This window comes from Ambystoma mexicanum, chromosome 4p (genome assembly GCF_040938575.1).
Source record: "Ambystoma mexicanum isolate Mex_15411 chromosome 4p, UKY_AmexF1_1, whole genome shotgun sequence".
Classification (NCBI taxonomy): domain Eukaryota; kingdom Metazoa; phylum Chordata; class Amphibia; order Caudata; family Ambystomatidae; genus Ambystoma; species Ambystoma mexicanum.
In genome coordinates this window covers 923,970,573-923,985,485 of record NC_090927.1, presented here as the reverse complement: position 1 = coordinate 923,985,485, position 14,913 = coordinate 923,970,573, and the positions used below count along the sequence as shown (strand labels likewise).

The window sequence follows — 14,913 nt, the reverse complement described above, 5'->3', positions numbered from 1 at the left end:
ACTGACTGGTGGCGCAGATGGTGGCTGACGATGATGCAGGCAAGTGACAACCTCAGGGCTCCCATTTCACTCTTGCTAGCGGGGGCAGGGGCATAAAGGGGGCTAAGTCTGGTTCATGGGTGGCTGGCATAGCAGTCTCTCTACTGAGAGCTGATGGGGAGCCCAAGCTACAACCAGTAAGGCTTGTAACACCATAGTGTTCATCTTGCTTCTCCGTCGAGCCGATGGTAGTCCTTGCAAGAGACAAACGCTGCCCCAAACCTAGGTATTAGGCAGAAACTAAAGGAACATTTATGTGTTTGCCCCCAAATCTAAATCTTTCTATCTGGAGAATTTGTTGAATTCCACTATAGGGAAATGTGTTCTTCGTGGTGCATTGAGACACATTTTGAATAAATAAGGATGCTCAGAAGAAAACATACTTATGCCAATTAATATCCGTTTGAAGCCTTCCTTTAGATTCACAGACATGAAGAGCAACTTTAGTTTTGAATAAATAACAGTTTAATTACATTTTAGAAATTAAATATAGCATAATAGTAATACATTGTACATATTACAGAATAACTGTTCTGCTATAGGTAGTTGAATGGTTGAAGCTACGTTAAGGACAATCTTACCAGTACTTGCGTACAACGTTTTATACAATTTACATAACAAAGGATATTGCAGTGGCTTACATGATGTTACCAGCTCAACAAACATCGAACAATACAACAGCCGCTTTGCAGGAAGTGAACATGGACGATATACACGCACACACACTAAAGAGTTAGGTCTTCCACTTTGAAACACTGGAAAAATGTTTGGTGTATTTGATGCTCTTCCTAGTATAAAGAGAGGCTCCCCCGCCTTGTGGTACATCCCAGCGGAAGTGGCAGACACGTTTATCAGAAGCCATAACAGTCTTGTGAGATGCCATAGGAGCGTACAGATCTTTCTGTCCTTAGGTTGATGACTTTAGTCCACTGCAGGGAGTTTCCTAGCATTTCAGATAATATGTACATACATTCTTCCCAATACAGGTACACAATATGTTCGGTCCATCGTAAAATAGACTCCTTTTAAACAATTCATTGAAAGCCCGGTGCAAGGAAACAGTTACAGCAATTGCCAACAGCAGAGAGAAGACTAATATACAAATATACATCAAAGTCTCTTAAGACTGTAACTTTGTACATGATATGGTTGGTCTCTATATAAACATTCAACAATGGAAGATGACATGCGAGGCAACTCTTGTCATACTCCATAAACGGAGAACACAGTGGTGGTTAAGTGTGGATGGCGATGGTTAGCTGTACTATGAACAGATAAACCTCGGTGTGGTCAAGTAGCGCTACTTGAAGCATATCTTACGTACACGTGGATCTGCCAGCTACCACATAACCCATATACCGTAGTATTACCTGAAATGCTATATTCTGCCGTCAGCGGCTGTAAAAGAGAAATGGCGCTAGAATGGAACGTCGAACAGGACGTTTTAGCAGAAATGTAGATGGACGCTGCGTGAGCGAGCAATGATAATGTGTCACAGACCACAGTTTATAATCCGCTTAAAGATGAGAAAGCACCACGTGTGGTGCCATGGCAGCCCCATTGTCCCTTGATTTCTTATTATTACACACAAGTAAGAGTTCAAAAGCACAGAAAAGCTATACAGCTGTTTCGCAGTCTCAGAAAGACAGTTTCCAAAAAAGACCCCTTAAATCATTTCACAGTGGATTTTTCCTAGATTTGGAAATAGTAGGAATCTCAGCCGTAATGAGATTCCCTCAAACTGTACCCGTTTCCGCTCTCCACAAAATGTCAGCCATTGACTGACCAGACGATTTCTAAGCTATGGCACGCATGCATGCGGCTGTTGTCCAGCGGTCACACATATGGACCAGTGGTCGAAGTGTACGAAAAGAAGTAGTGGTGCTATGTTCCTTACTGTCCTGTTCGAGCTCCCCACCAACCCCATCAACACGCCCTCTCCCACTCATAATAAAACCCTCAAACACATTCATCTACTGAGGGATCATTCAGTGCTGTGCACTAAAAGTGCACGTTTCAACCTCTTCCTACACTTTGATTTTAAAATGAAACCAAAAAAGTATAGGAACATTACAATTTAATTAAAAAGTTCAGGAGAATCACTCCCCAACTGCTCCCGCCCACTGCGACCACTGATCTCGAATGTCTGCTAAAATATCATTCGAATGTGCAGACATTTCTCTTTCAAATAAAGGACACATATGCAATTTTTCAAATTCTAGTTCTCTGTGTATTTTCCCTCTATGCCAAGCGTTTAAAGGAGTCCCTTTATGACTGAATACTGCTCCCCCCGCAACACAGCAAATACTGCACGCGTGTGGTTTTTTACCTCTGCAAAGACCAGCTGCACCTTCATCTCGAATAACACTCCAAAGGGTTGTGTCCTCATTAAAATGATCTCCCACGGCAGTTTCTTTTTATGGGGAATCTCTGAATCTAGAATTAAAGGTATCTATCACGGTAATAGAACTCAATTTTAGAAACTGAATTCATGTGCAAAACGTGCAACTCAGATTAAAGTAACACTTCGTCATAGCATTGTTTTTGTACTTGATCTATGACCCACATATGTACAGTATAATACACAAAATTGCACATCTGCGTGCGTCCGCACACGAACACACACACACACTCACACCATGTCTATATACACGTTCACACAGAACAAAATCCATCCTAAAAAAAAATTCTCTTCAAGTATGTATATCTTCGGAAAACCCAACATTAATCTCCTGACACTTGGCTCCAATACATTCCCCCCTCCATTTTAATATCTGCTCGCCAGGTGAGGTGATGCTATTTTCCATTCGACTGTGGTTACCAAAACTCTCTTTGGAGCTTTGCTCACCTGGATAACAGGAGAAGTGCCCATTCCAAGAGAATATCTAGTTCTAGTTGCTAAGCTAACCAGCTAGCTGCTCTTCTGTTTCTTTAAGAAAATCCAGCAGAGACAATCCAGAATGCAGGTTCTCATCCAACTGAGATCCAACCCATCTCCAACAAATGGCTCATAAAAGCTCCTGGCCCCAGACACCAAACGTTGTCTTTTCTCTAAATTAATTTGGATCGTGAGCACAAAAAAACACACCACAGAAGTACCAAGTGCATACACATATCAGCTTCTCTACGCGAAGGAAACAATGCTGACATATTTCATGATTGAGCAAGCAGATTGCTTTTACAGTGGTATGATGCCAGCACAGTTCTCTGTCACAATTATTGCATTAACATCAAAGTGTTGAATTTTTAATATGAAGTCGAGGGCTATATTTGCACACGGATTTGCAGCATTGTTCGCTCCGGTGCTGAACCCCTTTGCTAAATAAACCCCTCTTTAATGGAAATCACAGGATATTTCCATGAGTCCACAGGAGACTGCAAGAGTTCAAGGTACCTCGCGGGAGATGTCTAAACAAGTGTTTTCGTTGAGGTTTACTCCTACAATACAATTCTTTCCTGGTTTCCAGTAAAGTTTTAATATTTTTTAATTAGCAAAAAAAAGCATCATGTCAAGACACACAGATGCCTAGGAGGACAGCACATATGTTGTCAAATCTCCAACAATGCTTTTGCTGGATTAACAAGCTGAGATTTGGCCAAATGCAGTGTGTTGTTTGTACAATGCGAACCAAGTTTAAAATAAGTTCTCTTACAGCAATCTTTCTTGCTAAATTTTTCAGATTAAGCAAAGGACTGTAACGGTTATTAGAATTTTAACAATGATTTTATGAGTTTTATTTAACAAAAATCAGTATTTTCAATTGTATTATTTAAATGCAGGAATGGATATGTAGTTTACCCAAACTTCACAGTTGTTGAAAGACGAGAACAATTCTTATCACTAGGCTGTGTAAGAAGTGTTCTCTGGTGTAATTACAAACTTAGAGGGCACCCTTCAGGATATCCATTTTAAAATGTTCCCCAACAAGGTAATAAGTGAGAAAGTAAAATGTTTGTTGTTGATAAGATGGCAGTTGCTAAGGTTCATGGACAGGCTTGTCTGTACTGTGGAGAGTTAATCAATCTGCAGCTTGCTTCTCTCGACAGTAGGTGGAGCCCACCTCAGCTGGAACAGAGGCCTCAGACGATACAATAAGAAATGGCAGAAAAAGAAACCTTGACAGGTTTACAATGCCACCTGCTTATTGGACTGCTTGACGGTCTACCTGACCATTGATCAACTAACACTATCGTCTTTATTTGAAACACTTGTTTTTAGTGTTCTGCAATTGTAAGCCATTTTAGATTAATTGGAGGAGTGGCAATGTGAATGTTCACTTTGTAATACAGAAGTACTGAACCTGAAAACCTCTTGGAGAGGGTGTGCAGTTTGGTTGCACATTTTCACACAGGTTTCTTTTGTTGTGCACCAGCTGTGGTCACAGGGCCTATACTGCTTCGGCAGACGTGTCTGTGGAGACAGCCATGGTGACTTTGGCGATTTTCACTGTGCTCTTAATACAGCTTTCTGCAGCCCTGTGAACATTGCCGGCATTGTTTCCATGCCTGTGCTGGTAGTCTGATTCCATGCTGTTATCAAAAGGTTGAGATGTCCCTTCGCAAGAGGGGCACATGCTCCAGAAGGCATGTCGCAAGTCTTGGCTTCGAAGAGCATAGATGATTGGATTAACTGTTGAATTCATTAGACAAAGCATGCTGCAGAAGGCGAAGACTGTCTTAATGGCGTTGCTCATCTTCCCAAAGACATCGTAGACCATAATTGCAAGAAGTGGGCCCCAGCATATGATGAGCACCACCAGAATGAGGACTAAGGTTTTGGCTAACCTTATGTCCATCCGCGTCTGTTCAGGTCTAGTGACTTGCACTTTGCCATCTTCATTGGTGTGAATGATTATGCTCTTTTGGGTGCCCCGTTGTAACATTCGAACAGCATGGCTATGCGCCTTCCAAAGGATATACATATATGCATAGACAATGAACAGAAGAAGTACGGTTGTGACCCCAATCCAGAACATCAAGTAGGTCTCATCAATATGTGGGAAAATGTCAGAGCAAACTGACTCTAGTTTCTTACAGTTCCATCCAAGTAGAGGAAGCACAGCAATGATAATAGCAATGGTCCACATCACACAGAATGCTATAACCGCTTTTGTCCTGGTGACAATCCTTCTATAAGCAAGTGGCCTGTGTATTGAGATGTACCGGTCTATTGCAGTGAGGAAAAGGCTACCTACTGAGGCAGTGAATGAGGCGGTAACACCTCCCAATTTGAACAGAAAAACATTGGGGCTGTCTTTTCGATGGAACACATGAAAGTCAAGAAAACTGTACACGAAAATTACACTTCCAAGGAGGTCAGCTACCGCTAAGCTTCCAATGAAATGGTACGAAGGCCTGCATCGGAGGGTCCGAGACTGTAAAATGACGCACAGTACCAAGAGGTTTTCAAGGACTGTGAAGGTTCCTAATGTAAGGGAAAGGACTGCAATGGCCAACTGCTGACTTTCATTCAGAATCATAAAACATTCCATATCCATGAAATTTTCCCCGCACCTCATATTATCCTCATTTTCCTTGAAGGTAGATACAGACCGGTTATATATCTCGGTGATATTTAGCTGGTCAAGCGGAATAAGGTTAAGCAGGTAATCATCCCCTGTATCTATTTTGCCTCCAAGGTTATCGCTCCTGAAGGCGGACAAAGGAAATTTCTCTGTTAAGTACCCTACTTTAGAGGCCATGTCGCCTTTAGTGTCTTGGTACTGAACGTCGTTGGAACCCATAAAGAAGAGGTCAGTTGTAATGGTTCGGAAAGTTGTGTCTGCAAGGCCATTCAGGATCACCTTCATAACCCACGTCTTTGATCACATGTGCTTCAGAGGTAACAAAAGGAAGCCTGGATGGAATGCTGTGGGGGAATGAAAAACAATTAATACACATTTAGGTGAATATAGGTAGAGCAATTGACTGTCTTTACATGAGCAACTTGGACATCAAATGTCCCAAAACAACCACCTGTCTTTCGATTTCCATCTAGATTTCAAACCGATTGTGTATTGAAATAACACTGTGCTCACAAGAATAAAAATACCTTTAAAAACATTAAATTCTGAACAACTTTATAGAAAACAACGATATATCACAAGAGCTGCATCTGTTAGTTGAACCTAAATTTGATGCAATTGTGGACCTTATGGTGACACTGCAACTTTTCACACCAGACAGGGCCATCCGTTTTATGGGTAGACTACTAAAAGTCCATAAGTCCTGTGTTGTATGAAGTAGAACATGTTGGCTGCTATGACAGAGTGGGTGTTTTGTTGGTAGGGTATCATAGCATGGCCGGCTGTTTCAAGCTCCATGACTAGCAAGGGAAAGCATTTCATTAAACATGCCATAGAAAAAGGGTAACACAATGACATGTTCGAAATTATCCACTATGAATGTCATGTATATAAGCATTATTGACTGGAATTATCTCGCTGTTGAAGAGTAGATTTCTGTACTACAGGCAGCAGGGAGAACGCTAACATGTAATGAAAAAGACACTAAACACTCTATTCTCCTTGTGAAAAAAGCTGATGTTGTAACCAAAGAATGCATTCAAAATATACAGTCTATTGAATAAACGTATCCATTCTAATAAAATCAAGCGGACCCCACAGCATTAGCTGAGGTATTGAACAATGCCATTTAGGGTGATATGGTAGGACGCATGGCCATGAGACCTAAGGAGTACACTCTAAAAAGAGAAAATGTTATTTAGGAGCAAATTTTTCATCTTGTCCTCATTAGGTGTGCGATTGGCAAATAGGTGACCGCAAGTAACTCTGAGTTACACCTAGAGAGGGATTTTTGATTCACTTTTGATTTACTTTGTTAATCAAATAGCCCGCTAAGTGAAGGAGAAGTCAGAGATGCTAAAGTAACTTATTTGTGAACTGGCCCCTAAGTGTATACCCGGACTGGTTTAAGTATTACCTAGGATAGACTGTGAAGGGCTTAGATTGGCTAAAAGAGGAAGAGGAATATTGCAACATACTTTAATGTATATATTTTTATAAGTCAGCCTATTTGAACTTTAATAGTGATGAGAAGGGTAGTACGAGGGAAACACACTCTCTTGAGAGCAGGGTGATGCTGTGCAACATGGGTTCAATCCCCAGTCTGGCGTGCAGAAGCTAGAAGGTCTGGCTGTAAGCACAGTGTTAATCACCAATGCAATATTTTATAACCAGTCCCCTGCTTTCTTGGTGCTGCAACCTAGTTGGTGCTGCAACTCTTGCAAGTAGCTTCGGTCACTGTATCTGTCTCTCGGCGCCTGGATGCCTACGGGCTTTGGCGAGGTATAAGCAAAATAACGGTAACAATAACAATTGTTATACGTGTGTCCCATCGGCCAGTATAATGTATAGGCATATGTTTTGCAGTGTGTAATAAAATGTATAGAAGAATGCAGAGAGCAGTGCTGAATTTAAAAACAAAAATGTGAGCAGCGTTTCCTATTGTAGGAAATGCTGTAGAGACTTTTTAAACATTTTTCAGGGTGAAAAGCTCTAACATGTGATTGTGAAACTACATTTTTGGTATGTGTTTAACTATGCAAATTAGAAGAATGTAGATATTTTTGAGACGAAACGTCATGCGTACGTGATTAATAAATTGTAGCGTTTGTGCTAGATAGGCTGTTATTCTGAGATGAAAAAATTATTTTTGTATGAACGTATCAGAGTGTAAAATTTACAAATATGTAACCCACACATCACATAACATGCTGAAATGAGAATCACATTATTGTATTCATCTAAGGGAGGACAATCTGACAAACTGATTAGTAACATGATCACATGTGAGGAACATGATATTTCAGAAAATTAGAATTGTTTACTATAGAAATCTCCAAGATAACATCACATCAAGTGAGAAGGAAACTGGATTTGGAAGTTACTCCCATTAGACTTCCCTCTTCATTAGTATGCCCAGTGAGTATGAAGGGGATGGTTTAGTGTGATGTCACTTTTGGAACATTAGTCATTCACATACACTGACCAATTAGGTTAGAGACAACATGCCCACCTCTAAAGGGTGGGGTTCTTATCTATAAAAAGTCCACACCCATAGAGTCTGGACCGACACTTGCTCACTGACTGATGGGAATGGACTGACTGACAGACTGACAACAACAGAAAGGTTCATTGAATAGATGTCTTTCCGTTTGAACCCATTTTTTTTATTACAAGCAGTACATTGTAAGAAAGACCAACCTGGAGTTAAAGCCCCAGACCTTCTTCAATGGAAGAGGCAGCAGACAGGCCGAATACAGGAAAGAGAAACCAGGCTATGGAGGGTTCCTAACTGAAGCCCACCTGTTCCTAAAGAGGGAGAATTGCACCAGTCCTTAAGAGGGTGTTTACTTGTCTGTGAGACTGCCAAACAAACCTTCTTTGCAAGTATAAAGCCAAAGGGAAGTACAAATGTAGATATGTTTTAGCAGTAATATAGAGCATTTGTGATTGATATATCCTAGCATTTGTGCCGGATAGGCCGTTATTTAGAGATGGAAAAATGATTTTTGTATGAATGTATCAGAGTGTAAAATGTAAAAATCTGTAACTCATGCATAACATAACATATTGAGAAGAGAATCACATCATTTGATTCATCGAAGCAACACAATCAATACACACTGATTCGTAACATGATCACATGGGAGCAACATGAGATTTCAGGAAATTACAATTGTTTAATGTACAAATCTCCAAGATGACATCACATCAAGTGAGAGGGAATCTGGATTTGGATTTGGAGGTCACTGACATTAGACTGCCCTCGTCATTAATATGCTGAATGAATATGAAGGGGATGGTTTAGTGTGATGTCATGTTTGGTACTTTAACAAATCACGCTCAAATAGTTGTTGCCCAATTAAAATATCCTACAAAAGTAAGGTGATCAAAGATTTGGCTTGTGGTTCTTCCAAGGTTTGATCATGAGCATTGACACTCCCTCTGTCGATGGGACAGAGGCAACTATGGATTTCAAAAAAGCATTATGGAAATTGTGGCAATATGACAAAAGTAGTCTGCCTACCTGCCATGTCAGGAGTTTTCACCAAACTTATTGCATGAGGTCTAATCTAATTTCGTCCACCTTAATAGGTATGTTCAGTATATCCCTGGATTCCCAAAACATGCTAGGAATGACCAGTGAGACGTGTATAGTCCAATTCATTGAGACATGCAATAACTAACAGGGGAAACGCATGCATTAGCACTCTGTTGAATTATTTACTTCAATTTAAGTTTTTTAATATTTTATTTGGGGTGTATGGATTATTCGTAGGTCACCCAAATGTTCACTTTTTCATTAGGGATTTAGTCCTCCGTTTTTCTCTTGCTTATACTCACACTTCTTTGAAGCCATCCCTCATAGCCGCATTGCTCTTTTGTGGATGTATACCCTGGCCTCCTCTTATAGGCTACACTAGCACTATAAAAAAAACATTTACCATTAAAGTTCATTTTCAATTTTCCCTTATCAATTTTTCACCCTTTTGCATTGATAAACAACCAAATCAATCATTGTAACTGTTTCAATATGTTTGCCTGATTTTTCTTCTGCTTATTTTAACCATGCACTTTTTACAGTACTTGTACAAAGTCAGTACTTATAATATCCCATCGACTTAATAAGCATGAGCCTTATTATGAAAACAGCATACTGTTTAAATCTATGCTCTGATTCCTGAGCAGCTTACTTGCAATAGGAGGGCTGGATAAATCGTTCCCTTTTTGCTAGTTAATCAGCTTTAACATTACAAAGATCTATAGTTGAATCGCTAAATGGTTTGGCAGTCATATTGGTTCACAAATCAAGACAGTGATTTGCCTTCCCTGTGAAGGCACTTAGATTAAATGCTCTTAACATATTATTCTATACACTGTAGCCCATGGAGTTAAAACATGGGACTAAATCATGTCCCTCTCTAGATGCGTTGGGCTACAACTCCCATCAGCATTATGCAGCAATGGTGAGGAACTATGGGAGCCATAGACCAAAACATCCAGAGTGCCGCATGTTGCACACCACTGAGTTAAGGGACTGAGTCCTGCAACTACACCTACTGGGCATTCTTCCCTGGTGGCCTTGATGGCATTCCACAAGGCTTCTGAAAATAAACACCCCCAGTCGGTTTGTTATTTGATGTAGTCCCACATTGCACAGACAATTGTTTTCCCTGCGCATCGATCCAATTTTTCTGGTTTCACATCAGGTTCAGAATATTGCTGGGAAAACAGTAAACATCAAATGAATGGCAGGACTTCACCAACATAGTTAAATTCATGTATGTATTTTATAGTGTGCTATATTGCAATCTATTAATCTATTCGGAACATGGGAAAGAGAAGCAAGGTTGAACATTCAGGGGGCATTTACAGTCAAACCTTGTGGGGTTCCAGTCCTCATCCTGAGGGTAGAGACGAGAGAAAAGGAGAAAGTTCAGAGGTCCTAATAATGGGTAATGAGGATGATGAAGCTGATGGGTGATTCATCAGCCATCCACCGATTTTCCATTCTAGGCTCATTAATAATAGTTAACATATGAGGAAATTAGATGTAAATGGGGCTCTGCAGTGGGTGGTTAAAGTAATTCTATTCTTTCTATTAATGATGTATTTATATAGCACCTTAATCGAAAGTGCTTTACAGAGTACATATTTACATACAATATCACCCAACCGAAATTGGTACTCATTTATCAACCTCGGAAGGATGAAAGGCTAAGTTGAGCGTGACGGGATTCAAACCTGCGACCTGCAGATCACGCTCAGATCGCAGTAGCAAGCACTCAACCCGCTGAGCTATTTTACCGGCTTATTAAGCAAGGACATATATTTAGGAGTCACCTTACTAATTGGTGAGCAAAAATAAATTATGTCAAAATGAACATTGCTGTTGTCCTACACATTATTTTATGCCATACTGCATGAGCCATTCCCTTATTCCCTCTGGTGCCTTGAAACACTTGTGTATAGGTGTGTTATAAATGCCATATCATATCATATAATTACGAGTCTGCTGGTAACCCGCCAGTAGCACCGGCGGGTTACTGCAGACTCGTCTTACCATTTCCACCATCAGATATCCCGGTAATACCGGGAAATTACAGGCAGCAAAGGAATGGTAAGTTCCCATTCCCATGGAGTCCCGTACATGGGAATAGGAACCTTGATGCACTGGCACAGCTAGTAACGGTACCAGTGCTTCAGTGAAAACTTTGCTGGTACGGGCCAGAGCTACCAACAGGTCAGGCCTGCTGGTAGTTCACTGCCCCTACCGGCAGACTTGTAGTTTGCCAGTCCAGAAAATGTGCAGGTAACCGTTGTTGTTTCTGGACCTGCAAACTTGTAATGAGGGCAACTGTCAAACATATAAGATCACAAATGAAAGATGAATGTTTAAGGTGATTTCCACAATGAGATGCTTGCAAAAGCCCTTAGACCACAAGGGCCACTATGCTGAAAAATGTATTGGCTAGCCAAGGATATTCGGGGCAGGAGGGCTACTTTGGTATGCTTAGAGAATGGAGGGTAAACATATGCGACACACACGTGTCTAGATAGCTTGTCAACATTTAATGTCAAGCTGCGTCTCTTTGATAAATGCAACTGCGCACATTGACTGTGCAAGAACTGGAGTAGGTTCCGCCAGGGCCCATGGTCTTTCATAGTCGAGCAGGAAAACCCACTTGCCTTTATACCACGTTCCAGACCGAGAGCATTCAATAGAATGACACATTCTGCCAAGTACTGCGCATTACATTTCTGTTTGTAGATCGTCTAAGGTACTTCGTCTCAGTGTCTCATCCTCCGGGGGAAGGTGGGTCTAGCTGATATGGTGATTTGGTGCAGGGGTCACATTTGAAAATAATAGCAAACTGAGCCAGTAAGATAGCATGGCCCCGCCCCTTCCAGCTATCAGTGGGAATACTTGATTATCACACTCTAGTACTGATCCTAAAGTACTCATGCTTAGGCACTCAGAAGTCTTAATTTGCTATAGACTCAAATCTCAGCAGGACAGTCTCAAACCAGCGCAATCGTGAGGCTCAATGGCATCAACCCATTATTGGTGCCTAATAACTAAGCTGCCATCAAAACAAAGCCCACCCACGTTCAGCTCTCCCATGTCCTCATATCCGTAAAGGTAAATATACAAATGCACCTCTATGATGAGTTCACAAAGTTTGGCTGCTCCTTCAGATGGCACAATACATCAGCTCTTAAGCGTTTCAGACCTATGTTATGTGATGTTAAGAGTGAGTGCGCGCTAACCTGAAAATAATCCAGTCAAGGCTATTAGGCAGAAGGAAATAACCAGGCTTTTAGCAACAGGTGAAAAGAGAAATGGTTTTGAGTATCCCCAGGCTCCCCACCCCTTGAATCCTTCTCCCCCCCCCCCCCGGGAAAGTGTAAGAGAATGCCAGAGTTGGAGTGCTAGGAGGGAGAACGAAAGGCCACAAATGAAGGCCTTCCGGAGGTCATACATTCTAAACAGATATAACCAGTAGAAAGAGGCCCCTTAGGCACATGAGGAATAATGAGATATTGGAGAAAGTCCTATTCCAGTCCATAACAACTCTGGTGTGCCATGAACACCTCTTTGAAGTGAATGTAGTGCAGCACAAGGGAAGGTCATCCAGGGCCCCAGTCACAGCCCACAGCCTTGAGCAGCACCTCAGTTTATGTGGGCCTCATATGCCAACGGATGGCTGATGGCAATATTGAGAGCTGTGGTTCTTGCCATCTGCTTGGCTGGAACTTCCATGCAACTACTGCATCAACTGCTGGCTTCAACAAAAGGCTTGGAGGTCAGAGACTAGGGGACACGTTTTGAACCCATGGCTCTGTTAACTCTATCGAGCAAGGCAGCGGGAGTATTTACTACGGTTGTTGGTGTACTGTAAGTTCCATCTGGCATTTCTACTCAGTGATCGCAATCTGAAGAAGAATACCAATGATGCAAGTATTCAGTAAAAGGAGACATGTTTCAGAGCCTGGCTTGGAAGGCAAAGCAGGCATGGGACACACCACTCGCTGCGAATCAAAATGACTCAACTGTTACCTCAAATTTGGGTTTCATGAAGAAACAGAGAAAGGAAAAGATGATGGGGACGATAATCATCTTCGCGCAATTGTTCACATCACAACATTTCGCTTTTTGTAAAAATTGCCAAAGTCACAATTAAATACAAATAAAAGAAATAAAAACAAAATTTAAAAAAAGAAATTGAATTTAATTCTTTAGTCTTCCTTCAGGCAGTTTCGCGAAACCATGCAACATATCTCTGTAGTATAGCAGAAGTAGGAGGAAATGAGGTTTCCTCCTCTACAAGGCAGAGTTAAAAGGCAGATTCTGAGATTGTAGCAGTGAGGAAAATGATGGTGTGGAGTAGCCATGAGAGGGGTGATGGTTCAGAAAATGGGGGAGATTGGAAGTTTCTTTGGATGAGGTGGCAGAGGGTTTAAGGGTAAGACATTACTGTGAGGGTAGTGGGAAAAGGGCAAGTGAAGGAGTCTGTGGATTGCAAGGGATTCTGTTGCTTGATCGACAAGCAGAATCTCAACTTGGGGAGAAATAAGTCACAGTGTCCCAAATGGGCATACAGACAGAATCACAAACTGAGAGTAGGATACATAATGTGCTGAATACCAATTTAGCTGCAATGCCGGAATTCCTGCTTTTTCCTCCAAACTGGAGTCGTGGTGAGCAAACAAACTGAATCGCTAATTCAGAGTACACCTGCAGTTTCCTTCAAAGTTCAGCCAGAGTGGGATGGGGGGTTGGAGGGGCAGCCACATTGAGATCAAAAAGCAGGACTTGCAGGGTTCCTTCCACAGGACATTGGTGGGCAAAGGGAGCTCAAGGAGAAGTTACGGGTGAGAATATAAGGAAAGTGGTCTATCTGAAGAATTCTGGGGGTTATGAGGTGGACCTCTGGACTAATGGCACATCAGCACAAGCAGAAAGGTTGCGCGGGAGGGATAGACGAATGAGGCTTGCGACCATCCATCTTGTGCCGCAGAAGTGCCGTGTTGGATGAACAGTGGAGTCATGACACAGTCAGGGAGGAGCCACAAAGCAAAAGGTCTGTGTGGGATTCAGCAGGATGGGAAATGGAGCACTAATGTGCTGCCCCTCCATAGAGAAAGAATGTGGTGGTGTGGCATTTCTAATATTAGACAAAATTGGTGTTTAATGCACCAGGAAGATTTATGGTGGGAATTGAAGTGTCCAACAAACAATGCTAACCTATTCTACCGGGGTAGTTAGAGGGTTTACAGGGAATCACCGCTGAGGAAATGCTGGCACATTGTGCAAAATGGCAACATCCGAGCTGTTGGGGTGGACACATCAGAATATTGCTAGATGGAATTGATGGGACATAATAACATAATCAGGCAATTTGCAAAATATTTAAGCGATACCCCGTCATTGGTGGCATTTCCTGGTAAGTAATAACCTGGAAATGGGGTTCAAGGCGTGAACAAACGGAAGACTTTTTACAAGGTCTCTGGTCCATTACTGCCTTTAAATGGGTAAGGGCTATGTGGTCCCCATCATGTTGTCCGTGGTGCCAACAGCATTGTTGTGTCAAGTTGCAAAATTCCAAAGCAGCTATTCCGCAACTTAAATAAACTTCAAAAAAGATGGCCACCATGAAAATGGAAATGGAAGGCCTCATAGCCCCTCCTCCATTTCCATGGAGGCCAGCTGCAGAGTGAGGTGAGGCAGGAAGCAGAGTAGAATTGCAAGGGGTAAGTGCCTGTGGTGAGGGTTTGGGAGTCAAAGAGGGCCTGTGGCGACTAGTCCAGGTGGCGAGCGGACTAAAGGTAAGTGTTTGAGATTGAT

At 41.8% G+C, this 14,913-nt stretch overlaps 2 protein-coding genes across 4 annotated transcripts in view; both read right to left on the bottom strand.

Annotated features, from left to right (window-relative positions):
- The window catches only part of LOC138453544 (cannabinoid receptor 1), a 253,318-nt gene that overhangs the window by 21,182 nt on the left and 217,223 nt on the right, over positions 1-14,913 (bottom strand). The window lies entirely within an intron of this gene.
- CNR1 (cannabinoid receptor 1) overlaps positions 482-14,913 on the bottom strand; it is a 231,644-nt gene continuing 217,212 nt past the window's right edge. Inside the window, exon 2 of the mRNA XM_069606518.1 lies at positions 482-5,908. Within this exon, the coding sequence (XP_069462619.1) occupies positions 4,428-5,849 (1,422 nt within the window). The 5' untranslated portion in view covers positions 5,850-5,908 and the 3' untranslated portion in view covers positions 482-4,427. The remainder of the gene's footprint in view (positions 5,909-14,913) is intronic.